General features: G+C 37.6%; 1 protein-coding gene across 4 annotated transcripts in view; it reads left to right on the top strand.

Moving 5' to 3' along the window:
- LOC139462439 (LIM domain only protein 3-like) overlaps positions 1 to 27,556 on the top strand; it is a 129,791-nt gene that overhangs the window by 23,640 nt on the left and 78,595 nt on the right. Inside the window, exons 1-3 of one of the 4 annotated variants that reach the window (XM_071244150.1) lie at positions 68 to 558; positions 19,747 to 19,797; positions 27,477 to 27,533. In XM_071244150.1, coding sequence (XP_071100251.1) covers positions 27,527 to 27,533 — 7 coding nt within the window. In that variant the 5' untranslated portion in view covers positions 68 to 558; positions 19,747 to 19,797; positions 27,477 to 27,526. Of the gene's footprint in view, positions 1 to 67; positions 559 to 19,541; positions 19,636 to 19,746; positions 19,798 to 27,476; positions 27,534 to 27,556 lie in introns of those variants that run through there. The other 3 variants (XM_071244149.1, XM_071244147.1, XM_071244152.1) reach the window with 3 other exon arrangements.

Here is a 27,556-nt window from a genome sequence, read left to right on the forward strand (position 1 = left end):
TTAAACTGATGGAGTATCAAGAGGCAGTCGCATGTGTTTGTAAGAGCAACACCAGTCCGGCCTGCCACACTCCATCGTAAGCCTATAGGTGTTGTAGCCCTCCGAGACACATCCAGACACCTCCCACCATAATTACATCCACCCCAGCCATAGATGTCCTTGTAATTAAGAAAGGAGCCTCCAACTGCTACACCAGGGAGGGTAAGTCCCAGGTCAACGGAGGAGGGACAGCGGCATCGGACAGTGGAGGCAGCAGTGTTGTTTCAGTGCTGGTTTGAAGGAGAGAAGCTCCCCCTGCCAGCAGAGCACTTCACGTACATGGATACTGCCACAATTGATTGACCCTATCTCTGCTGACCTTCCTGTGGTTTCTGTTGGAGGTGTTGCGATTTATTGAACATGTGAATGTTTTAAAAGGTGGTGTTGTGAGCCTATGCAAGAGACTTGGCATGTAAAGTGGAGTGTATTGTATCTAGGTAATGGTATAGACTCTTCGTCCTCTGACCTCACATCTTTGCACCATAGCCGTGGATTGGATTTGAAAGTTCAGGAATTAAGGTTGGTTTTTTGTTGCTTGTTTTGTTTTTTTACGCCTCACTCAGCAATATTCCACCTATATGACAGCAATAGGTAAATAATAGATTCTGGACGAGGCAATCCAATGATTGACATCATGAGAATCGATCTACGCAATTGGGATACATTGACATGCAGTCAACCAATTCACCACATCTGACCAACGGATTGGTCGCATGTTATGACAAGTATAGGTTGCTGTGGTTCTCTATTTCTATACTTTTAACTGGAATCTTCACAGGTTTGTTGATGTAGGTAGTAAGGGAGAATATACACGCCTTGGGATATTGGAGGGAAAGTGACTTAGTGTCTGTGGCTGTTTAGATGTTGTCATGCAGTAAAGACTTAATAACTCATACTAGTCTTACATATAGTTCCAAAAATAAAGTTATGTATAAGATTAAAAAAAAATAATTTGAAAAAAAGGAATGTTCAATTTTTAAGGTACCCTCAAATCTCTTATTTTCAGAGCTGATAGGGGATGAGTATATATAGGCTGCTGGATCTGGAATTGTCATAAAAATGGAAAAAGGGTGACTGTTTAATGACATAGATGATCTGGGGTCTGGGACAGAGACTATGGAAATCCTACCACATACAAATTGAATTATCAGCTCTCCGATCATCTTGAATTAAACTTGACACTAATTCACATGTTCCTATACTTCTCAACTTTTGATAGGGACATTTGTAATTTTGTGATACCGTATATTCCTGTCAAATGTTGAGTGGTAATTGATGGTCACATGTGTCGTGTATTTAACTGATAAAGGATTTGTTGTTTGTATAATAACACAGGAAAACATTTTCAATGCTCACAATTAAAATTGAATCCCATAATGCTAATTTAAAAAGACATCAAACCAACTGAAATATGATTTCTTGTTTTCATGATAATGTTGATAGAAAGAAGGATTTGAATGATTGGAATATTTCACATCAAGACACCAAAACATGATGATATATCTTCCCCGGTTGTTCAAGACAAATACAGATTTAGACATAGAAAACCACATGGAATTGTTGTGCAAAAGTTGGGATATTGTAGGATTTGAGAAAAATATATTTCGCCTTATAACAAAACTAACAAATTCATGTAGCCATTATGAAATTCTCTTATAACCGGATAATATTATCAAAGAGTAAAATTACAAAACAGGAAAAACATATTTCCTCAAGTGAGAATTAATACTTGCTGATGACGCATAATGTTGATCTATTTCCTCAAAAGCTTCATGATGGTGCTCGAGAAGAACAAGCCACAGCACTTCATACTTGTGCTGAGACTGAAGTGGAGATTGGGTGGCCATAGTGAGGTCACCATTGTGTAACACAATGATTTTGAGCCCCTGGTTGAAGGGATAGTCTAGCGGTTAAAGTGTTCACTTGTCATGCAAAGGCCTTAGTTTTAGCCTGTAGTGCTGTAACTATTACATAAAGAACACTCACTTACTCACTCACTCATATGAGTATAAAACAGGCAGTACGTCTCACTCATTGTTACTCAAACATGTATATTACAGTTGTCAGTTTATGCAACAAGTTATACACTTTGGGCAGCATGCAAACAGATATAAATTAAAAGTTACCCGAAACAGCATTTTTAGCAGAAATGTTTAAAAAAAAGTCTACTTGCTGGTGTAAAACTATTCAATAGACTAGACCCAAACTGCGTACAAATATGTTGAATACCCAAAGATAACTATCAATACTCAGTGTGAATGATATTTGTGAATAATCACTCATTGTCTTAAAATAGTATCTGGAGCCCTGTGATACTCAAACTTTGAGAATCTCTGAGAGACCGAGATCTACAGTTGTGTGATGGCTTGTTGATACTTAGCATGCTCACAAACCTAGGGCAGTCATACATTACTTTGAACAGGCAAACAAACAACAATAATAAATTACAAGTCACTTTACTGACAACATTGCAGCTCACTTTACTGACAACATTGCAGCTTACTTTACTGACAACATTGCAGCTTACTTTACTGATAACATTGCAGCTTACTTTACTGATAACATTGCAGCTCACTTTACTGATAACATTGCAGCTCACTTTACTGATAACATTGCAGCTCACTTTACTGATAACATTGCAGCTCACTTTACTGACAACATTGCAGCTTACTTTACTGATAACATTGTAGCTCACTTTACTGATAACATTGCAAGTCAATTTACTGACAACATTGCAAGACACTTTACTGACAACATTGCAACTCACTTTACTGACAACATTGCAGCTTACTTTACTGATAACATTGCAGCTTACTTTACTGATAACATTGCAGCTCACTTTACTGATAACATTGCAGCTCACTTTACTGATAACATTGCAGCTCACTTTACTGATAACATTGCAGCTCACTTTACTGATAACATTGCAGCTCACTTTACTGACAACATTGCAGCTCACTTTACTGATAACATTGCAGCTCACTTTACTGACAACATTGCAGCTCACTTTACTGATAACATTGCAGCTCACTTTACTGATAACATTGCAGCTCACTTTACTGATAACATTGCAGCTTACTTTACTGACAACATTGCAGCTCACTTTACTGACAACATTGCAAGTCAATTTACTGACAACATTGCAAGACACTTTACTGACAACATTGCAACTCACTTTACTGACAACATTGCAAGTCAATTTACTGACAACATTGCAAGACACTTTACTGACAACATTGCAAGACACTTTACTGACAACATTGAAAGACACTTTACCGACAACATTGAAAGACACTTTACCGACATCATTGCAGCTCACTTAACTGACAACAGTGCAGCTCACTTTACTGACAACATTGAAAGACACTTTATCGACAACATTGAAAGACACTTTACTGACAACATTGCAGCTCACTTTACTGACAACATTGCAGCTCACTTTACTGACAACATTGCAAGACACTTTACCGACAACATTGCAACACTTTACTGACAACATTGCAACTCACTTTACTGACAACATTGCAAGTCAATTTACTGACAACATTGCAAGACACTTTAAGCACATGGTTCTGTAAGATGGGTTCAGTGAGATGGGTGGTTACAGCATTGACTCATCTTAACTGGCTTCAGTTTCCCACATTCACACAGTGTTTTGAGCTCATTCTTGATGGCTCCCATCATGGTATGGCTGATATGTTCCTCAACCTGTGTAAATGATACACACTCAAAGGGATGAATGTTTTCTTATAGTGTAAATATTTCTTGATGTTATCACAGGATTGAAATAACTGCTAGCCTTCTTCCTTACAGCTTAGTGGTCTGTCATATCTGAAGTCTACTTCAGAGCACATAACAGTCTGGTAGTTAGATAGACAGCTCTGTATGTTGTGGTCTCACTCACAGAGTATCCATTAGATAAGATACATTTGTAAATCCACTGCTGACAGGTCATCTGGCAATCTAAATTGTTTCTGAATGGCAAGCGGGGAGATAGTATCACCATTATGACAAGTGACATGATAATACCCCGTTATAATGAGGACCCGGTGCCCTGTGTGGTCAAGCTGAGTCTCCTGCCCTGAAGCCATGTGGTTGACCACTGCATCCATATAGTCCTCAGGTCATCATTAGGCCAATCAGAAGGCCTACAGTAGCCTGTCACTGTATTTCTAATGTATACTACTCAAAAGAAGTTAAGGATCATCGATTCTTTCATATTACTCATTGTTAATCTGCCCTGAAATGAGAGATTACCTGCAGAAATATGAAATAATCGGGTGATCCTTAAGTTCTTTTGAGTAGTATACTGTGGCATGATGAAACCCAGCAAAGCAGAAGCAGTGTGGTTTAACAGAAAAAATATACACTATCATACCCTTGTATTTCTATAATAACATGGGATGGGACCCTCCAGCACAGAAGAAGCAGTGCAGTCTTTTGTTGTTAAACAGAACAATATACATTATCATACCCTTGTATATCTGTAATAACATGAGATGAGACCCTTCAAAGCAGAAGAAGCAGTGTTGTCTTAAAGGGACAGTACATCAATGGTTCTGTGTGTTCTTAAATCATGTTTGAAAAAATTTCCGAGTGTGACGTCACATGGCAGATTCAATTCTCAAACCAAAACAATAGAGCTCCACACAGTGAAGCTGACAATGTAAATACTGCGCAGAGTAAACTGGCTTCAATCATGTTTTTTATTTGAGGAAACTTGAAGAAAAAACTCATGTGTTTTTTTTTGGCAGGTGAGTTACAAAATATTAATTGTCAACTTGATTAGATTAGAAGCCAGTGTTTATCAAAGTCTAGACTACAATATAAAAAATGCCTCGGTTGTACAAAGCCAATCACTCTCCAACCCAGAGTTCCTTATGGCCAGCGGAGTACCTCTGTCACATCGTCACATATAACACAGTCCATTCAAGTGTTTTTCATCCGTTTCATTTTGGTCGAGTCTACACATTTAGATACACATAACTCTCATTGAGAAAATATCCTAAAATGTAAAAAAATATTTCCATTTGCATGCGTATTTATCCTTCATGTACTGTGATCAAAGCTCTAAGGAAAGTCAGTCATATGGTCACTTTGATGCGTAAAGCTATACTGTCATGCTATATAATATATAACAATATGTAAACATACCGAAAGGCTTGCTTAAGGCCTGTCAGTGCTTATTTCAGAAGAGAAAACAAGAGAAAAGTCAGTCACATGATAAGTCTTCACTCTGGTGTGGTCACTGGTGCAGAACATTCTCTAGTCGGTAGTAATATGTCGAGAAGAGCCATGTAAGCTTAGTACAATGCTTCAGAACGGTCAATATCTTTTCCTTTAAGTGGTTTAACATAAGGCGATAGATTATTGTATCACTGTATTTCTAATACCATATGGGATGATGAGATTCACCAATGCAGAAGAAGCAGGGTAATTTTAAGTAGTTAAACAGAAGGGAATACAGTCTCTGGTCATCACTACATTGTTTGTTTTGTTTGTTTGTTGTTTGATGCTCCACTCAGCAATATTCCAGCTATATGATAGAGGTAGATAATCGAGTCTGGACCAGACAATCCAGTGTTTGATAGCACGAACATTGATCCACGCAATTGGGATACGATGACATGCATCAACCAAGTCAGGGAACCTGACCATCTAATCCCTTTAGTTGCCTCTTACTACAAGCATAGTTGCCTTTTAGGGCAAGCATGGATTGCTGAAGACCTATTTTACCGCGGATCTTCACGGCTCCTCTACATTGATATGTTCATATAGGTTTAAAGTATCACATCACTGCATGTAGACTAATTTATGGTCAATAAAGTATTATTTAAACCAATAAATGCGAAAATTCTGAGGTCATGTTTAGACCTAGCAGTGTAGTGTGATAGAAGGGTATTGGAAGGATATACACTATGGTATCATGAGGTCGTGTTTAGACCAGGAGTATAGTGTGATAGAGGGGTATTGGAAGGATATACACTTTCGTATCATGAGGTCATGTTTAGACAGCAGTGTAGTGTAGTGTGATAGAGGGGTATTGGAAGGATATACACTATGGTATCATAGGGTCAGTTTAGACCAGCAGTGTAGTGTGATAGAAGGGTATTGGGAGGATATACACTATGGTATCATGAGGTCATGTTTAGACCAGCAGTGTAGTGTGATAGAAGGGTATTGGGAGGATATACACTATGGTATCATGAGGTCATGTTTAGACCAGCAGTGTAGTGTGATAGAGGGGTATTGGAAGGATATACACTATGGTATCATGAGGTCATGTTTAGACCAGCAGTGTAGTGTGATAGAGGGGTATTGGAAGGATATACACTATGGTATCATGCGGTCATGTTTAGACCAGCAGTGTAGTGTGATAGAAGGGTATTGGAAGGATATACACTATGGTATCATGAGGTTATGTTTAGACCAGCAGTGTATTGTGATAGAAGGGTATTGGGAGGATATACACTGTGGTATCATGAGGTCATGTTTAGACCAGCAGTGTAGTGTCGTGTGATAGAGGGGTATTGGAAGGATATACACTATGGTATCATGAGGTCATGTTTAGACCAGCAGTGTAGTGTGATAGAGGGGTATTGGAAGGATATACACTATGGTATCATAGGGTCATGTTTAGACCAGCAGTGTAGTGTGATAGAGGGGTATTGGAAGGATATACACTATGGTATTATAGGGTCATGTTTAGACCAAGCAGTGTAGTGTGATAGAGGGGTATTGGAAGGATATACACTATGGTATTATAGGGTCATGTTTAGACCAAGCAGTGTAGTGTGATAGAGGGGTATTGGAAGGATATACACTATGGTATTATAGGGTCATGTTTAGACCAAGCAGTGTAGTGTGATAGAGGGGTATTGGAAGGATATACACTATGGTATCATGAGGTCATGTTTAGACCAGCAGTGTAGTGTGATAGAGGGTCATTGGAAGGATATACACTATGGTATCATGAGGTTATGTTTAGACAGCAGTGTAGTGTGATAGAGGGGTATTGGAAGGATATACACTATGGTATCATGAGGTCATGTTTAGACCAGCAGTGTAGTGTGATAGAGGGGTATTGGATGGATATACACTATGGTATCATGTGGTCATGTTTAGACCAGCAGTGTAGTGTGATAGAAGGGTATTGGAAGGATATACACTATGGTATCATGCGGTCATATTAAGACCAGCGGTCATGTTTAGACCAAGCAGTGTAGTGTGATAGAGGGGTATTGGAAGGATATACACTATGGTATCATGTGGTCCTGTTTAGATATGGGTATGGAAGTCAATATACTATCATGAAGTTTTTGACACTGTATTATTATGGATTTGTGATGAACTATCAGTGTCTGGACATGACACAGTGGTTATGTAAACCATTACACATTGTATTTTCCATAGTATTGGCAGAACGTTTGTACTGTAATCTATTGCAGGTATCTGTATTGCTACACATTGTACACATTGCGATGTATTTGAAGCTTCAGTGTTTGACAATGAATGACACTGATTATACATGCAGATCCTATTTTCAACACATTAAAGTAAATATTACTCAGCATGGTCAGACGCCACCATTTTTTATTCAGGGGAGATAACAAGTCGGGAGAAAAATCATTTCTGTGTTTCTGATGTTTTGCCAATCATCTTGGAAGGGAAACATCATTTGTGAATGAATTTCTGTATATTTTAGGTTAAACAATACAAATATAATAACAAAATGGGTTATATTGTTTTTATTCAATATACCAGAACACAGACAAAAATTGCAATGCATATCGTTTGAAAAGTGTATTGCAGTATTCCGTGCAGTCAGACCTATAAGTATACCAAGGAAATGTTGTTTTTTGGATGATCAGATCTTAAATAGTTAATTGTCATAATCAAATCACATTATAGATTTCTGATATACCTTGTTTCAAAAAGACAAGAAGAAAATGTAAAATGAGAAAACATGCCTGTATGTAGTGGCAGCTTTCTCCCAGAGAATATGAGTCACTGTGGTGATGGTTATTGTAAGCACATTGCAGCTTCTACCCTGAAGATCTGTCTACAGACTCCAACATCACTAATCAGACCATTCCTGGAGGCTCTGGTATAGCTTTTTCTGGGAACTTTGGCTCCCAGGTATATCATTTGTAGGTCAGCAGTAGTAATACTCATCTCTTGAAAAAGAAATATATATTTTGCCTTCTCACCATCTGTTTAAAGAATGTTAAAAAGTCCATCGTGTGTTTTATTTTGTACTTAAACCGAGTTAATATGACAATCTTCAAAGCTAAGTGGACACAATTTATAGATAACTACTTCTTCAATTACTGTGAAGGCGAAGTTTCGGTTTAGATCCTTAAACCGATGTCTTACAGAAATTAAAGAAGTTGTTATCCATAAATTATATCTACTTTGGCATTACCTAGAAGTTGACAGATGACAATCAAACAATTCATTTTCAAAACTGTAAAACCATTTTTGTATGTCATCAATTTGTGCATAAAATCAAACTGGATATGGATTGTGATAGAGTTAGGGTAATAAATCACAACTAATTATCATTTCTTTTCAGACTATTCGTGAAAAATTATGTCAGTGTTGCATGTTATTTATTGTGTCAAATTCCTGCTAATGCTATATATATTAAAATATTAATCATACAGATTGATGTATTTGTACTTACTTACTCAAACTATTCAGCAATGCACAGTCAGTTTTCGTATTTCATGAAGCTTTGGGTTTGTGTTATTTGTCCAAGAAGAATCAGTATAACTGAATTTCTATAATAATACTGTAATATTTCTATAATAATGCTGTAATAATATTATTATTATTATAATTATAATTATTATAATAATAATAATATTTATTATTATTGTTGTTGTTATTAATATTATACCATTTCCTGGGGTAAATGAGATATTTCATGGCTTTAACATCAAACAACAAGTAACAGCAAAACAAAACTAACATTATGTTTGGGACAAACAGTTAATTTGGTGTGGCCCACCATTGAAAGTGATGGTGTTTGCTATGAAAGAGTCAAATCCCCACCACTGTGTTGTGTACCACACTCGCCCTGGGGACAGACAGCCACTTGACTCAGATTTTCACATGGGGAGTTGCTATGTGGAGTGCTGGGTTACAGAGGGGAAGATTCATTGCCAGAGCATCTATCCCAACACTAGCCCCTCCCCACCCCCTGGGGTTCCTGCTAGAAGTGGCCCCACAATCTCCTGCATGTCAAAAGAGGCTAAAGAAGTGTCAGAAGACTTTGGACTATTTGGAAATTATTATTTAATTCAGAGAACTAAATAAAACAGTTAAATATTTGTTGATAAATGTTGTACCTGTAAAAGACATCCTTGTCAGACTATCTAAGACCTGCTAATTACCGCGATACAAGCAGTTACCGGTCCAGTTTGTTTTATAATCTTCAACATGTTTTGTTCCGAGAAGAGTCTGGTGTATACTGTTGACCTATCTGACTTGCTATTGACTATGATATTATAATTGGCATGACATCAGATTTTCATTTGGGTACCAGTAAATTATCTTTAGAAAAGAATTAAATGTATTTTTTGTTGTACAAAACACCCACATGGGACAGGGTACAAACATCCAAGAAGTGTTATAAAGTTTCCTCATTACAATAGTGTATTATACAGTGGTATATACAAGACATAGATATGAGCTGCATACAGTTATAGTGTATATGAAATAGGACGGTTAGTTTGACGTAAGTTTAGTTTGACATAATAAATCTTAGCAACATTTTCCTTCCTTAAGACGACTTTTCATGTATAACTTTTACAAGTTCACTTGGACAATCTTTTGAGGGTTCATAATTAATGTCAGTTTGTTTATGTGAATATTGTTTGTTAGAGATGCTGTGGGTCAGTTGGTGTGGAAGTAAGTTAATGTCAACTCATATGTAGGATGTTTACTAGCTGGGCAGTAACAAGTAGTTACCTCTGGCAGATAGTTTGTTATCTCTCCCAGATGTTTGCAATGGCCACAGACCCTGCTATGGTTTTGATTTGTTAATATTTAGAAATAACAGCTGTTTTCTGTTACAAATTGTAGATCTGAACAAGGGTGAATTAGGAAAATGGAGTGAAATTTTAAACAATTCCAACTGAATTTTGGTTTGGCTTCTGGCAACTGTTGCTTGATCTGTAAACCTCTTTCAGTTCCACGGTGTTCTTGTAGTTTATATAGAGTTGTCTCCCTTAGCAATGCAAGGATATACTGATCATTGGTTCAGATCCATTTAGTGTCTCAGTCTGACAATACCATAGACTAACATTTAGTTTCTGTATTGAAAATAGTTTACAAAAATAATAGTTGTTAAATTGTCTTAATAAAATTGGTACCCCAATACCTGCCGTTAACATACATCCCCTCACTCATTGTTTGTTAGATGTAAGTTTTTCTATATGTCACTACTGTGGGCTACAGATCATCTAGACTTGCACAAGTCTCTAAGGCAATAATTATTCGTTTAAATCATAAGTTCTAGATTGTGTAAATAATAAGGACAAGTTGTCCATGTAAGAGTCTGGAGTCCTTGCTGTCCTCATATCTAGACTTGCCTATTAGGAGGATAGAATTAAAACACATCCATAGACTTTTCTTTCAGTACAGCCTTGGAGCAAGGCTACAGAGCATCCTGTATGAAAAGTCAGCATATGTGCACTGTAGGATTTACACAACGCCTCTACATCTCCAATTGGCAACAAATCATGAAATATTTTTTAGATCTATGTGCCAATAGCTTCTTTGATCACTTTCCTCTAAATGTTTGTGTAACTTATTTCATCGTAAGTAAACTTTGTGTGATGATTCCAGATCGAATGTGAAAATGTACGAGCTTTATAAAAACAAAATGTTGGTCCCCTGTTTATGAAGTTAGTCTTACAGTTTAACATTTTGTGTGCTCAAGTTTTTTTGTGTGGAGATGTAAGTTTGCAGTTGATGGAATAGAAAAAAATAGTTCTTTCAGAAGTCTTTTTTTTTAGGGTCAATGGATCCATAAACCAATGTTTTTAACGTGTTCTGTATTGACTCAGTACGTCTTCATGGTTTGTTTTTGCACATGCCCTACAAAAAACATCAGGTTGCTAAGATTAATAGATTATAGCTCTGGAACCACTCATAAACTCATGGACTTATCACAGCTTCATAGACTACTCCACAATCATAAACATTTATACCATTAATATAGCTCCTCAAACTAAACCAATAAATGAATTTATAGCATGCATAAATAGCATGAGTTGTTGCACAGATTTACACATGTTTACTTTTGGGGGAGTGACCACTGTACCAACCTGTAGTTTACAGCCTGAGGGTCATGAAGGAATCACCAGTCTCACTAAGCCTTGTAAAGTTGATGACCCATATAGGTATTTAGGTTAAGCTGCTCTAAACTGAAACATGCATTAGGCTTGATTGTGGCCCTATTAGTTATGATGAAAGGACTGGGAGGAATTGTTTTCACAGTTTGATCCTTAATCCACCTTCCTCTGTCATCTGATGCATGTGTGGGACGTGATGACCACCTCATGGTTGTACTGTAGGCCTCCGCACTAGGACCCTAGGGCCCAGTGGTCTAAGGTCGACAAATTAGCTGTACAAAGTTGTTTTCCTTAGTTATGACAGGATCCACTGATTGTGGGTTTGAATCCTAGATTTGACTTGATTTTGATTTTTCAGAACCCTACCCATGCTTGTGGATTCACCCATGTAAACACATCTAAGACATTGACCTCTTTGGTGATCCCACATGCATGGGTAAGGGGCTGACTGACCTAGAAGCATAATTTTGGTGAACCTGGGATTCAAACTCACGGTCATTGGTTTCTGGTTGCCCAAGGGATGCAACTCTGCACAGTTAATTGCGGCAACTTAGATGAATGGTGCCCCTTATAATATTTAGAAAATAACCTACAACATACAAGGAATTATGGGTCATCTATCTTCTTTAACTTTCAACATTAATTCATGAAGGACCAATAATCTGTTGTCAGTAGGTTATTTGTTTATATTCGTCTCACAATCCCACAAACATACGCAGCAAGTCCCAAGAACATGTACACAGTCTCACAAACATATGCACAATCCCACAAACATATACCCAGTCCCACAAACATATACACAATCCCACAAACATATACACAGTCCCACAAACATATACACAGTCCCACAAACATGAAACTTTCCCAGCAATAAGTCGTCCGTGCCTGATTGTCCTGGGATACAGTATTATGTATGGAGAAACTGAAAATGTATTCCAGACTTGCAGAGCCAGTGAGTTCCTTGTCTAGCCATTATATATTACCTGGTATGTATTGAGTAAAATCTACCACTAATGGTTCTGTGGATGTCTAGCATCTGCAGCCAAGCCATGCAGACAGTTAGCCCTTCACTTGCCCTGCCGTCAAGTGACCACTCAGGAGGAACAAGCTGCAAGCACTTTCCACACCATAATTCAATTAGCGGTTCTGAGGACACCTATAATCACTTGGGCTCTAACTGGCTGCTGATTGGGGTGTTGGGTAGCAGGAAGCTAGTTTCTTCCTGTAATGTATTGATGTCATTTTGTCAATTAAGGCATGATATGAATGAAGTCCTGAGAGCATAGTTGGCATGGTAATGTTTGATATCAGGAACGATTTGCCAGCTCATGTGTTTCATGTATATATCACATATATCATCCAAGGAGTGGTGTGGTGTGGTGTGTGGCCTGGCCAGTGGCGTGGCGTGGCGTGGTGTGGCATGGCGTGGCGTGGCGTGGCGTGGCGTGGGGTGGGGTGGCGATGGTGAGTGAGTGAGTGAGTGGCATTAAACCTAACTTCAGCCAAATGTTTCTTGACACTGATGCTGCCCCTGCAGGTGAGAGTGAATGTTGTGTTTTGCTGCAGTATTACAGCTAATGGACAGCAGCCTGTGACAACCTCTGGTTAACAAGTCAGTGGTTGACTGCCTGCAATGCTGCATACTGTCTGTAAAGACAAGGCACTATCAGCCAAGTCACACAGTGAAACCTGCAATCCTCATTAGTCTTACCACAAAGATTGTACTGGTGGCTTATAGCCCATGTTTTAAACATTTGTTACATTTGACCACTTTCTAAATGGCATTGTGTATTCATGTACAAATGATATTGTTATGCCCAAATATCATGACTCACTTGTGAATATATCGACTTGGTCTCATCTCTCTATAGCTGAAATAATGCTGATGCCATGTTAAATTTTAACTCACTCACTTACTCACCACAAAGATGGGTACTGGGGACCTGAACTGACCTTGAATCCCCATGGGGTTTCCGACTAGAAGGATTTACAAACCAGTTTTTACCTTTATACCTCCATAAACACAAAGTATTGAAGTAATTTCATACATGATGCGTCACGATATGCCTGAAATATTGCCGATGTGACTTTAAACATTAACTCACTCACTCATACATGATGCAGGCCAGATAAGCTACCAGAATATAGGTGGTAAGGAGCATGCACACAAGATGACGGAATGCTCCAGATCACATTCTATGTCAAAAGAAGGAAATGCCAGTTGTAGTGTAGTGGATAGAGCATCTGCCCAGAGAGTGGAAGGTGGGTGGTTCAGTCCCCAACTGCATCACAGAAAAAGGTGTTAATAGGTGGTACTTGTGTTCGCGTTATGGGGATAAAACATGACTGGCCAGCTTGGAGTCATTATGGGGTATCCATGTTAAGCTGCGACATGGTATCTCAGTGGGCTAGCACTATTTGAATGGCATAGAACTGAACTACAATAAGCAGCAAAACGTCACACACACATAAATAATCTTAAACGTTAAACCCTTTGTCACCTCTAGGGCTGGGACGAGTCAAAATTTACTACCGGGTACCCACCCTCTTTTTCCCAAACCCTACCCTACCCAGGTACCAGCTGAAGGTCTCAAGAGATAGGTAAAGGGGCCGTCACACCATGACGTTCTGGTCAACGTTCTCTGAACATTTCAATTGTTCAATTTTTGAGCGTTCTAGAATGAGGATGACACATCTGGCGTGTGATTAACGTGTGCCTAACGCATGACTAGCGTGTGTCTAACGCACGAGAAGCGTGTAACAGCGACCAAGTAAGATACCCCTGAAAACCATTAGCGTGTGCTAACATGCCACTGGCGCGTGACGAACGATTTGTCAACGTTAGACGAGCGTGTTGAGCGTGAGACTAACGTGTGAATAACGACAGAATAGCGTCTTGCTGGCGTGTTATTTTTAGTCACACGCTGCGTGCGCTAGGAGACCGTTCAGCGGTCGTTGACAGGTCGCCAGTGAGTCGTTCAATGCAAAGCAAACGATTAGTAACAACCAAGTAACGCTAAAGTAACGACTGACTAACGATAGCCGTTCTTAAACGTTCTTCAGCGTTTAAAATTAAACGTTGAAGAACGCTGGTCTCAGTGACTTTTTTTCCGGACCAGCGTTCTCCGCCGATTCCCGGCGATCACCGACGTTCACTAGCGTTCACACAACGCTCTTCTGGCGCTATCCCAGCGACCATGGGCGACTACCAACGTTTCCTCAAACGTCATAGAACGCTGACCAGAACGTCATGGTGTGACGGCCCCATAAGAAAATGTCTGATTGGGAAACGTTTGACCGTACTCCTGTCAAAATAAATTTAGATACACTAGTCATGCATACACTGAAGTTGATGGATGTTATGCCATTATGCAAACATACATATAAGGTCAGAAGGAATGTGTGTATAGTCAGAAAGAAATGTGAACATTTGTCACTTATAGTGTAACCATGAGTTCTAGATAATTTTTGCCATTAAACAATATAATCACGTGACTAACCACGGTTCTGGGTAATCCTGTGGGTACCCGGGGCCTACTTAGTACCCACCCGACCCGAGTACCCGAGTTACCTGTCCCAGCCCTAGTCACCACACGTCACCCATTCATGAGATGGACTGGGATCAGACTGACTGACCCAAGTAGAAAGTTGGAATCTACTAATTCAAATCTCAGAGTATGTAAATCTTGCAACTGATTACCGCTAATGACATGGAAACAGTGTTTCAGTTTCACACACAAATTAATTTAAATGGTTACATCTTAACATGACCCGTGAAGATTCCGGGGTAGAATAGGTCTTCAGCAACCCATGCTTGCCGTGAAAGGCGACTATGCTTGTCGTAAAAGGCGACTATCGTTATCGGCTGGTCAGGCTCGCTGACTTGGTTGATGCATGTCATCGATCCCAATTGCGTGGATCGATGCTCATGATATTAATCACTGGATTATCTGGTCCAGACTCGATTATTTACAGACCGCCGTCATATAGCTGGAATATTGCTGAGTGCGGCATTAAACAACAAACCAACCAACGGTTACATCTTCTCATGCACACTAATTAAACGGTTACATATTCACACACACTAATTAAACAGCAATGTGCTGACTCAGGAAATGAGACCTGGCATCGCCCTTTGTAACAACATGACAATACCAAAGTTTGAAATTTACTACAAATAAGTCTTGAGAGGAAGTTCTCTCTTTGTGAGTTCTGAAATGTCATCAAATTGTCTTCTAAATAATATAAACTACTGAAAAGAAATGAAAGAACCCCCAGTTCATTCATATAACTATAGTTAATTCGTCATGCACTGACAGATTACCTATAGTATTATGAGTGAGTGAGTGAGTATAGTTTTATTTCGCTTTTGGCAATGTTCCAGCAATATCACAGTAGGGGACACCAGAATTGGCTTCACACATTGTACACATGTGGGAATCGAACTGGCTCTTCAGCGTGACAAGCGAACGCTTTAACCGCTAGGCTACCCTACCTCCCATAGTATTATAAAAGAATCGGGTGTTCTTTAACTTCTTGTAAGTAATATATGAATCTCTTGGACATTTTCCTGGTTTCCTAAGACATATCAACCACAGATGAGAATGAATTAAGTGCAGTCTTAGTCTACTTTTTTTATATGAAATAAAAAATGTAGGGCTGAATGCTCTTGGCATGATCATTCGTGATTTGACTTCATACTTCAGTGAAAATTTCAAATTTTATGCGAGTCAATCATTGCATTGAGCACGGTGTCACAGCGCTTCCCAGGGCCTGGTGATAAAATCAGATAAATCCTGTCATAAATCTTAAGACATCATTACTGTGATTGTCAAGAATGTGAGCATGGCCCGAGGCATGAAGCTAATGCTCCATGCCCCAGGACACGGTTGTACTTCTTTCTGCAGTCAAACTAATGCCTGTTCTCCTCTCCTGGTCTCAGAGGAGATGTATCCAACACAAATATTGTTGCAGCCGATGCAGATAGCATCTTCTTATTAGTGTCATTGTGTCTAAATGGATGTGTCATATGGCTCATTGCTCTGGCAGATGGAGCTACCAATTACCTAGTGATTCCACTCCCCCTCAAATTGTTACACCTATAAATCATTGTTATGAAGGAAATTTGATATAATATAAGTAGTTGGTGTTGCTTCAAACACTTCTTTGAAACATTTTATTGTACTGAAATAGCTTCAGTAATAGTCTGTGTTTCAGCTACAGATAATGTTTTGGCTGTAGTCAGTGTTTCAGCTACAGATAATGTTTTGGCTGTAGTCAGTGCTTCAGCTACAGATAATGTTTTGGCTGTAGTCAGTGTTTCAGCTACAGATAATGTTTTGGCTGTAGTCAGTGTTTCAGCTACAGATAATGTTTTGGCTGTAGTCAGTGTTTCAGCTACAGATAATGTTTTGGCTGTAGTCAGTGTTTCAGCTACAGATAATGTTATGGCTGTAGTCAGTGTTTCAGCTTATTTGCAAGATTATTTGTACATGTTATGTTTTATCAGTATTTTAATATGACTTCTCTTTTGCATTAACCCGTCAACATTCTAAATACTTGTTTGAAAATGATTTATTACTCAACCATGAATTATCAAATATGTTTGTAAGCACTGGACATGACATTGGACAAATGTTTATTTTTTGAAGATCTAAGTTTTCTAGATTTGATTATATACTGTAGAAAGTACATGTTCTGTTGATATTAATACGATAATAATGTGTATAATTGTTGCCATACTAATTGATTTTAACATATGATACAGTTTATTTGAAAAAGTATTTTCTCATGGTGTCAGGGAAACAAACACCAAAAAATAATATACACACAAAGTTGGTTCATTATATACTGAATAATTTGATGTTTACATGTAATTAAAGTATTTTTAATGCTGTCATAGGCAATTACTAGAAAATAATGTACATAAATAAATTATTTGATATATGCTGCTGTCATGCATTAGTTATGTATATATCTTGTGAGCACAAGGGTATTCTCCATTAAATCTTTGATTTCAAGAAGATCTAATTTCGACACCTTTTTGGATGAGCCGCCTAAGGTTAAGAATCTGGTTGTGAGCTCCGATCTTTGATCACATGACCCAAGGGCAGAGCACTCCTTGCACTGTGACCATATTGCAACCAATGAACCCTAAGGGCAACCACGACAGCTAAAGTGGTGATAACATCAGGTGATATACCCTGCCGGTTCTAACCTCTATAATTCCCGAGTAGTTGGAGGCAACAGTTGCAGTGTTCTCTTTACTTTGTTTTCTAATTTGTCATAATTACCCAATTCTACCCGGGGTTGGCAGGGTGGCAGTTTTGTTGGCCATCCATACAGGTTTTATGACGGCCAATCGAGGAGAGAGAAAAACTGATGATGAGGCTGATTAGTTGATGTGTGACAAACATAAATCACACCTTCGTCAGTTGTGTTTTCTCAGAATTTTATTTGTGTGAATTGACTTAGTGTTGAGCGTGTTGTTCAGCTGTGCAGTTGGTAGTCTTGCTTGTGGATAAACTTGCCTTTTTTATTCAACACAATGGATTTTATTTTTGATGGTAAGTCAGAACTTATTTTCTTTGTATAATATGTGTAATTACAAAAGAAAATTATGATATATTTGTTCATTTCAAGATGCATGAATATTGATTTATATATTATTATTTTTCTTGTAGTTGGATTTTATTTTGAGTGTAAAAAATATAGTACTCTGTTATAGAATTATATTTATAAAACTTTTTTTTAACAGTTTGTCAGGATTTCAACAATAACATTCAAATATTGACACTGTTTTGAATGAATATATGTATTTTGTCAGTACAATCATTTGCAAAAAAACTGGCAAAGTCAGTGAGTGTGAGATACAATTTTGTGATTGTAATAATGTCTACCACAATGTCATGGTGTTTCATGAGACTGAACTGTAGGTTATTCATGTTCATGAATATAACTGTTTTTCATAAATTTTGCTGTTCATGGAAACAAGGTATATACAAGCCATTATTTCTAACTAGCTTAGCGCGACTTTTAACTCAAAATCCTTTCAGTAGAAGGAGACAATTGCATTTCAGTCAACAGACATTGAAAATAACATCTTAATTTCTTATTTGATGATTTTGCATTGTGTTTTTCTCTGACACTTATGATTGACCGTCAGTAAGCCTGCAGCCATGTATTATCATCTGTTGTTTGCATTCTGTATTATGACATCAATGGTCTAAGAATATGGCCTGATTAGAATTTGAATAAAATAAAATTTTATCATTAAGTGAAAATATTGATTTCTATGATATATTCATCAACCATTCTAAAGTCTTCTCTGAAAATTGTTCAATAACATCATTAAGAATGGTACAATATTGATGCAACCTTTACACTTCTGTCAACACAAAATTTAAAAGTAATTCACAAAATAATCTGCTTTTCCTCACTCCAATCATTGTCAGCCCTCTCATTTCCACATGATTAACGAGGTGGCTACAACCTAATTAGAAAAATAATGTAAATGCTATTGTCTAGTTTGGCTGAAGGTGATCGTCACGAATACATTTAAACAATTATAATTGCCTGCCGTCCAGCGACCACGGGGAGAATGATCCCGTCAATATCACTATATTGTCAACGCGTGAATCGCTGAGACATCTTTATCGGCTGAAGAATCTAATGGTTTAAATGCAGAAGTCACAAACTCGTAAGAGTGTGCACTGCCGTTTGAATTGGTGATTGACTGTTAAAGAAGGGCAATGATAGAGATCTTTCTCGCTTCGCTAGTTTTCCTCTCTGTGTGCCAGTGTTAATGACAGGCCCTTTCAAGGCCTACTTCAACGATTTGACTTTCTTAAACATGAATGAAAAGATCGGCCATTAAATCTTTCAGTTTTTTTCTGTTGTGAGATCAGAAAGCAAATGGCAAGGAAGAGTTGGGCAGTATTAGTGTGTTAATTGATCCCTCTCTGCCAGTTTTATGATTCGACAACATGATTGCTGTTTCTGGATGTTGGTGTTCCAACAGGACCGAGAGACGCATTAGCACTTTCTACCCATCAGGCTCTGCTTTGTTCACAGAAGACAGAATGGACTGACAGCTTTTGGGCTCATCCATTAGACTCCTAGAGTAGTCGTACCAAGAGTATGAGGCTGCTCAATTAATGATTTCGTCTTAAGGAATAAAGGTGTTATGAAGGAATTATTCATGGTCAACAAAGAGTTAAAGAGGCACGTTTTGGTATTGAATTTCACTGACTTTTCATGACTTTTGGTAGATTCAGATGTTGTGAAATTGGCTTCTTTATCATACTTTGGTCATGTGACTGATGGATTATTGTTCCTTCTGCAGATATTGACGATACAGCCTCACTCACCTTTGATGCAGATCTTGTCAAAGCAGGTATGTCTGTTTCCTACTTGGTGGAAGTTTTAGATATGGATGTTTGGTATGTAGGTAGATTAACTCCGAGATTATCTGAGTAGAGATAGGTATTTGAACAGCTTGAATAAGAAGTCACTCTTTTCTTGTTTAATATCATTGTTTATATTTTAAAAATTTGATGCAATGATTTATGTATGACAAATTCTTAAAAGCAGTGTTCGAAATTAAAGGGATCATGGGATCCTTCAGGTTTTCTGCTGTAGGAACATGATCTAGGAACATGCTAAATGTTCAACTTTTAACATTGGAGTCATTACCATTGACTTTGAAGCTGAAATTTCAAGCACTTAAGCTTAAATTAATAATATCTTCGATACTTTTCAGTTGTGAAGGCTCATGCTCCGTTTAGCATGTTAATCTTCGCATAGCTCTCAAGTAATGTTAGAATCTAGGAGTTACTCAGTATATGGAATGCTAGTCTGATTATTTTGTCTAACATGAACAAAATGAAATGACTGAGATATTGGAGATATGAAGTTGTGAAGACTTATGCATTTTAAGTCAAACAAATTTTCTGTTGCATTTGTCATGCTCACTTCCTGAAATTATATAAGCTGAGATTCTAGAATTAGTGAAATTTATAAATTATGACACTGGTATGATGATAATATTATTCTAATGATGTCCATTGAAAACATAAGGACTGCCTCTGTGTCGAGTGGATAGAGCATCAATGCAAAAAAAACACTATATTTTAACTGTCATCACATTATAATGTCTTCAAATTTTCAATGGAAGTCCTTTATATCTATAATCAGTTGTGCAAGTAATAGTATCCTGCTGTCCAAGTTTATTGCACATGTGCAAGCAGGGAAACCTCACTCCTTTCCTTGTGTGCTTGCAACAACATCTGAAAATAGATACTTCTATTTGTGATGTTCCTTATTTAAAATGCAATCAGACTATGGAAATAAAAGCGACAAAACTCTTTCCATATTAATAAGATATAATTGTTTAAAGCAGAGTTGATTGTATTATTGAGGCTATATCATGAGCATGTGTCTGTGAATCACTATCAAATAGGGATGTTACCAGTTGAGTTTGATCTGCCCCACCGGTGGCAACAATCACAAACACATGCAAAGGCAAGTGAGAGCAATGGGATCAAAGCATGCTGAAGGAAGGGAGGGGTATGTGTTGCATACACGTTTTAAGCATGCCAGGATCCTGTGTCATGGGTGCTGAGTCCCAGAGTCAGTCCAATTACGATCCTTGGTTTGTCAGCACTAAGGGTGAAAATATACAGCAAAATCACGATATGATATGTATCATGATACAAAGGTAACATCAAATCGCGTGGAAAGATCATAAAAATTTCACATGTTCATTGTGGCTATTTATAGTATAGAATTTAATAACACATTTCTCAATTTTTTAATGACAAACACGCCAGGAGGTTATTAAATGAGCAGTTATGTATTTTAGCAAGTGTATCATCTTGTACCGATACAGATGTACTGTGTATTGTATTGGCGAATGAAAACTTATGATGCCCCAGTGAACTGATGTATCGTTTCACCCCTAGTCAGCATCATAGGCCTGGTTAAATATATTTTTATGGAAGGCTTTCAGATGAATTAACTAAATATCATAGGTCGTTTGTCAACATGATGCACAAGGTCACTCACTCACTCACTCACTCACTCACTCACTCACTCACTCACTCACTCACTCACTCACTCACTCACCACCCATCCACTCACTCACTCACTCACTCACTCACCCCACTCACTCACCCACCACTCACTCACTCACTCACTCACTGTAAGTAAGTGAGTGAGTATGGTTTTATTCCGTCAGCACCATACCCGTGCTCTTGGGTTTCACCGAAGTGGTAAACATCTGAGACCTGCATCACTTCGGGCTTTTCTCACACATAAAGCTGACACGCCGTGATATAACTGGAATACTGTTAAAAGCGGTGTTAAACCCAACTCACTCACTCGTAGGTCACTAGTCAGTGTGTGATCCCCTAGTACGTCGTCATTATTACTGTAAGGATATGATGTCACAGTATTACATGATTTACAAGATGTGTGGCTGTTGTAAGGTCAAATCAGTCTACCAACAGAACACAGAGCAAACCCAGTGTTCCATGCAAACAGGATGTCTTTATTCAATATAAACATTACAGTTCTCTCAAAAATGTCTTTTATATAAGATTTCTAAAACCACCTCATCGAGTAGGTTAAGAATGATATATGATAATGAGCCAAAGGCTTGCATAATACAATTTTTGTTCCTAACATATGATATTTACAATAAGGAAACACCCTTGACTAATGACCTCTAAGTACCATCTAAATGATCTTTTTGGAAAAGAACCTTGTTTTCATTTCATTGCATTTACTAAACAAACTATTGATAGTGTAGGGTGGCATCAGTTTTATTTTATTTTATTCATATGTAATGTGTCACTGATGCTTTTGCAGTTGACTTGCCTTTGCATGTGTTTGTGATGGGTGCTACTGGTGGGGCAGGATACGCTCACCTTTTTGCGAACACCTGGTATCTTCTCTATTTGATTGTAATTCATAAACACATGCACATGATATAGTCCGAATCATACAATCGACTTCTCATAGCAGAGATTTCTCGTGGGTATGGGAAGGGTTTTGTCACATATATTTGCCATTGGCCTATGCATTGATAGTTCAGTCTGTACACATCTGTTATCAACCTGCATATTTCGTTTATATGATCACAATCACTTTTAGCATTTCTACACAGCATCAGCAAGTTCACAGCATTAAAGTTAAGCACTTATAAAAAAGCTCATGTAAAATGATGGTAATGAAGTAGTATAGAAATACAGGAAAAAAATCCATTGAACTCTTTAATCACAAAGAATATATAAATTTGTTCTCTACAGTTTCGTCTAAAAAGAACTTCTGAAAAAATGTTCAGTGTCCTTTTGTTGTTCAAAGAGAATAGAGATGAGACCCCAAACTGTATAACATTGTTGTTAATACTTCAATATTTCATTCAAAAGAAACTAAACATTGAATTTCTCAAAGCCATTTTCCGAGAATATTTTAAAAGATTTTCCTTCCTTCAAAGCTTTGAAGGTCATGATAGAACTCATACATTATTTCTGAATCTGTGCATAATGACATGAATTATATCCAGCCGTTTGAGTCGTGTAGAGGCGGTTTTGCTAATAGCAACAAACACTAAATCGTGTGAAGATGATTGCCACTTCTAAGCAGGAGCGTTTTGCAGGAAATGAAGTAATCCTGAGGCTAATACTAGCAGAGACTCCACGGCTTGTCCATAGTGTTCATTAGAGCTCGTCAACTCAAGTGAAGAATTTGATCGCAGATAATTTCACCATGCTTTCGGACAATGGATAATCATGGGGTGCTTGACCGAGCATTTTCGCCAATCTTAATAAATCTGTTGGAAGCAGGCAGGAGGAAGCACGGGTATTGGGGAGAGGATCAGCCCTGGTTGCCTACCTGCAACTCTCTAATAGTTTTCCAAACTTGCTACAAATCTTTTATGCTCGGTTTGCCAGGAAATAGAAGGTCCCTGCCGACCCTGTAACCCCCCAAGAAGCAGACGCGAGAAGTATTGCTCGTCTTTGTATAAGCTGCTATTTTTTCATTAAGCTGAAGAGAGGGTGAAGATATTGTTTTTTCATGAGACCCTGTTTAGTTTTCAAAGGCCGTTTCATTTTAGAAGATGATTTGTACTCGGTGAGGTCACATCGCGGACAGTATTCATTCCATCCCCCATCAAGATGCTGCAGATTTAGGAAGGCTTGATTTCTGATGTTTGAGGGAGAAGTTACGATCACGAATTTGAACCGTTGTCAATTATGATTAAAACAGAAATCAATATAACTGCACCAAACTCATGTTTTTACCGTACAAGTCGAAAGGAGAAAGGTTTTTGAAATTATTCTTCGGCATAAAATTTAATTCTGTTTTCGGTGATAAGATGAAGGACAAGGATTAATCATTAGCTAATCATCTATTTTCCTGATGGGAATATTTCATCTTAATAGTTTGAAGAGGTTCACAACATTATCGGTAGTGGCAATCTCTTCAAATATAGACACGCTCATTTATTAATACCAAATGTTATTTAAAATATGAGTTGATATGGTGTGGTGTATCAGATGAACTATAGTAATAATAAAGAATTGGGTGTTCTTTGTCATCTTTTGAGTGTAGTGTATATTGTGTTGGATCTTTGTTGAAATGATGTGTCAATTATAGTTATATTTTTGTCTTCCAATAGCAGGGTCTTAGTAGTGTGTGAGTGAGTCAATGAGGTCTAATTTCACTGAATATTTCCGTTATATCACTTTTCATCAAATCCATGATTATTGGAAACAGCCACAGATCGGAGGCACCTTTGAATACAGGGCCCCTTCAGTATTTAAAACTTTTAATACTTTTCACTTATTTGTATTATTACCTGTACAATTTACAACTTACTGTCCCAAAATTTACCTTACATGTAGTGTATTGTGTATACTGAAAGATTATGTCAGTTTGGTAGTTTTACTGTGAAAGGGACATTTGCGAAGCTTGTCCAAGTTTGATTCTCTACATCAATACAATATGTGAAGCCCATTTCAGGTGATACAGCTGCTATATTGCTAAACGCGGCATTCAACCATAGGCACTCACATAACTGTAGAAATTGATTTATAAACACAAAATATTTTACGTACTTAATGATAATGCCATTTTATATTCATCCAAGTGAACTATTTTGGTTTTGTTTTTCTAAATTGTCATTCATTAGCAATTTTCACACTTCAAATTACTAACATAATTGTTGCCTGCAGGGAACTGTTTTATTTGGGAGAAAAAAATTACATTTCCATTTCATCCAAGAAATATGTTTTTGTTGTGCGTCTTATCATGATCTACAAGCATTAGGGGGCCCATGACCTCCTCGTTCTGTCAGCCTGTGCGTGTTACGTGAGCGGAAATCTCACTCTGTGTTTACATTCATTCGGGAAATTAAAAGTTAACATTGAATTATTAATTATAAACAAATCTATGTTCAGTTTCTCTTTGCACAGCTGGAATTAAAAAGTCCTGGCCCCCAAAAGGAGGAAAACGTGGCCAATCAATTATTGCACGGGTATTATGTAATGCAACATAAACAGTCAGGTGTTTAATTATTTTGCTTTGAGTAAATATCTTAATTATGATTGAGTTATATTTACGTTATATGGTGATCATTAAATTTAAGTTTGATTAAGGATTTTCTTTCATTTGACAGTGCCAACTCATTACAACTAATGTGTTAATGTCAATAAGGAATGTTTCTTTAGATACAAAATTTACTGAGATGCTGAAGAGCAACAGTACATGTTCTATGTAAAAATGTTTAAGATTCATGTGGTGTAATTCTTTTGTAATGGGAGGCAGAGGGTAGCTTAGTGGTTACTTGTTCAGGGTTTGAATCTCAGGGGCAGGAGCCCAGTAGTTTAAGGTGTCACTCAACATGCCAGTGTGGGGTTCGATCCCACCTTGGGTCCAATACTGAAAGTCAAACTAAACTAGTTCTAATTGTCACACATAAATATTTCATGACCTCTCTGGTTTTGTGGTAGAGTCATCTTAAATGCTGTGATATAACTGGAATACTGTTCTCACTCACTCACTCACTCACTCACTCACTCACTCACTCACTCACTCACCTAGTGGTTTAAGCGTTCGCTCGTCACACTGAAGACCCTGGTTCAATTCCTGACATGGGTACAATGTTTGAAGCCCATTTCTGGTGACCCCGCCGTGATGTGGCTGGAATATTGCTAAAAGCGGCGTAAAACCATACTCACTCGATCTTAGAAAAAAATAATTTAATAGATCAATTCTCGGTAAAGGAAAAGTCTGACGTTTGGTATCATTTATTAATTGTCAATATTATGCCAAACTAACCTTCACATGTTCATGTACGAGGCACGAGGCGACATTGTAATGTACAGTTTGCTGGGAGTACACACAACCCAGATTTAGTGTGAGAGAGAACACCTTGTGTGTGATTGAACAGATTTTCTCACATTAAATCTTGTCTAATGAGAAACGTCTCAGGAACAAAAAGGGCATTGTATCTGTTATGTGACAGTTACGAGCTTGGGAGGATGACGAATCACTTAATCCTCACTGAGTTATTTCCCTTGATATTCATGATGGCTAATGTGCATTCAGTTGATTTAGGCTTTAAACAGAATGAATTTCAAACATTTAGAAATATTTGGATATTGGGAGCTATGAAGAAAAATACATTTAAGTTTGTTGTGTAAATTAACCTGAGGAATTGTTGTTTTCCAAGGGTTTAAAAGTTGTTTTTCATCCAAAGTTTATTTATGTATCAGTGATTTTTTTTATTTCTCTAATTGATGATCCTCTTGAACATCTTTTAGAAACTATTAAAGCTTTGAGATAAGTACATAATGGATTACTTATTTTCATATATTTTTTAATGTAATTGGAGTTTGGCTCAAAAATTTTAAACTAATAAATATTCATTCTCATTTCTAAAGGATATTGTACAATCAATTTATCAAGAAATGTTTGGAGGGCATCGACGAATAATGTAGAAATGTGAAACATTGGTTTCATCAACAGCTTAGGTTATATGAACTACACATGTTTATAAGAATACAACTCTGTGAACATCCAGGTTAGAATTGGTCTTCAGCAACTCATGTTTGTCTTCCGCATGAAGATCCTGGTCAGAATTGATCTCCAGCAACCCATGCTTGTCATGAGGCTATTGATGGGATCAGGTGGTCAGACTCGCTGATGCATGTCATTGTATCCCAATTGCGTAGATCAATAATCGTAATCATTGGATTGTCTGGTCCAGACTGGATTATTACAGACCACCATGATCTAACTTGAATAATGCTGAGTGCGTCATTAAACAAAAACAAACAAGATGGTAGAATAACATATTTTGTATGTACATTTCTCCTACATGTACATACATACCTCATATTATCAATCGCTCAGAAAACAGTTGGAACAATTACGTTACAAAACCTTTCAAAGCCCCTGGAGTTAAAGAAATTAAATTACTGCCTAAAACAGAGACTAGATTGTAAGCTTGTTACAGCTGTACGAGTGTGACCGGCCATTATCGCCCATGAAACCACAGACTGAGAACAAACTGTTACATGCCCTCTATCGTATGATCTCACCAACAAATTCATATTATCTTATTTCATGTTGAATAAAAACACCCTTTCTGAAATCAAAATCGGAAAATCTTAATGGCTTTTGTATTTTTTCATCAAAACAATAAATAATTTAGGCTGGAAAAACAAAGGCCCATTTATATTTCTCAACATGATAATTATTCAAAACTGCCTGCAACTACGGCTTTTTATGATTTCACAAATTGGACAGCTGTTATTGGAATTTCAAAACAGATATTTTTCATTATGGTAACAGCAGCATATCTTGCATGGACCAAGAACCACTATGTCATCAGTATGCTGGGGTATCTGCAAATACCTTGCATCTAGCCCTGGGTCAAGATGGGGGGTGAATTCCCGCATGCCTCTGTTGAAATTTTATTGGTCTAATAAAGCTGACGGCATTAAGTGATATGATAATATCTTTTGAGTTTTGAAAAGTAACATTTAGTTGTATATATGCTTTCAGTGGATCGTGACTTTACAGACCCCATCGAGTCAGAAGACACGGACATTCTGATGGCTGGTTAGTTCAGTTTACATATGTAA

Source organism: Haliotis cracherodii, unplaced genomic scaffold (assembly GCF_022045235.1).
Source record: "Haliotis cracherodii isolate W230 unplaced genomic scaffold, xgHalCrac1.p SCAF_15, whole genome shotgun sequence".
NCBI classification, from domain to species: domain Eukaryota; kingdom Metazoa; phylum Mollusca; class Gastropoda; order Lepetellida; family Haliotidae; genus Haliotis; species Haliotis cracherodii.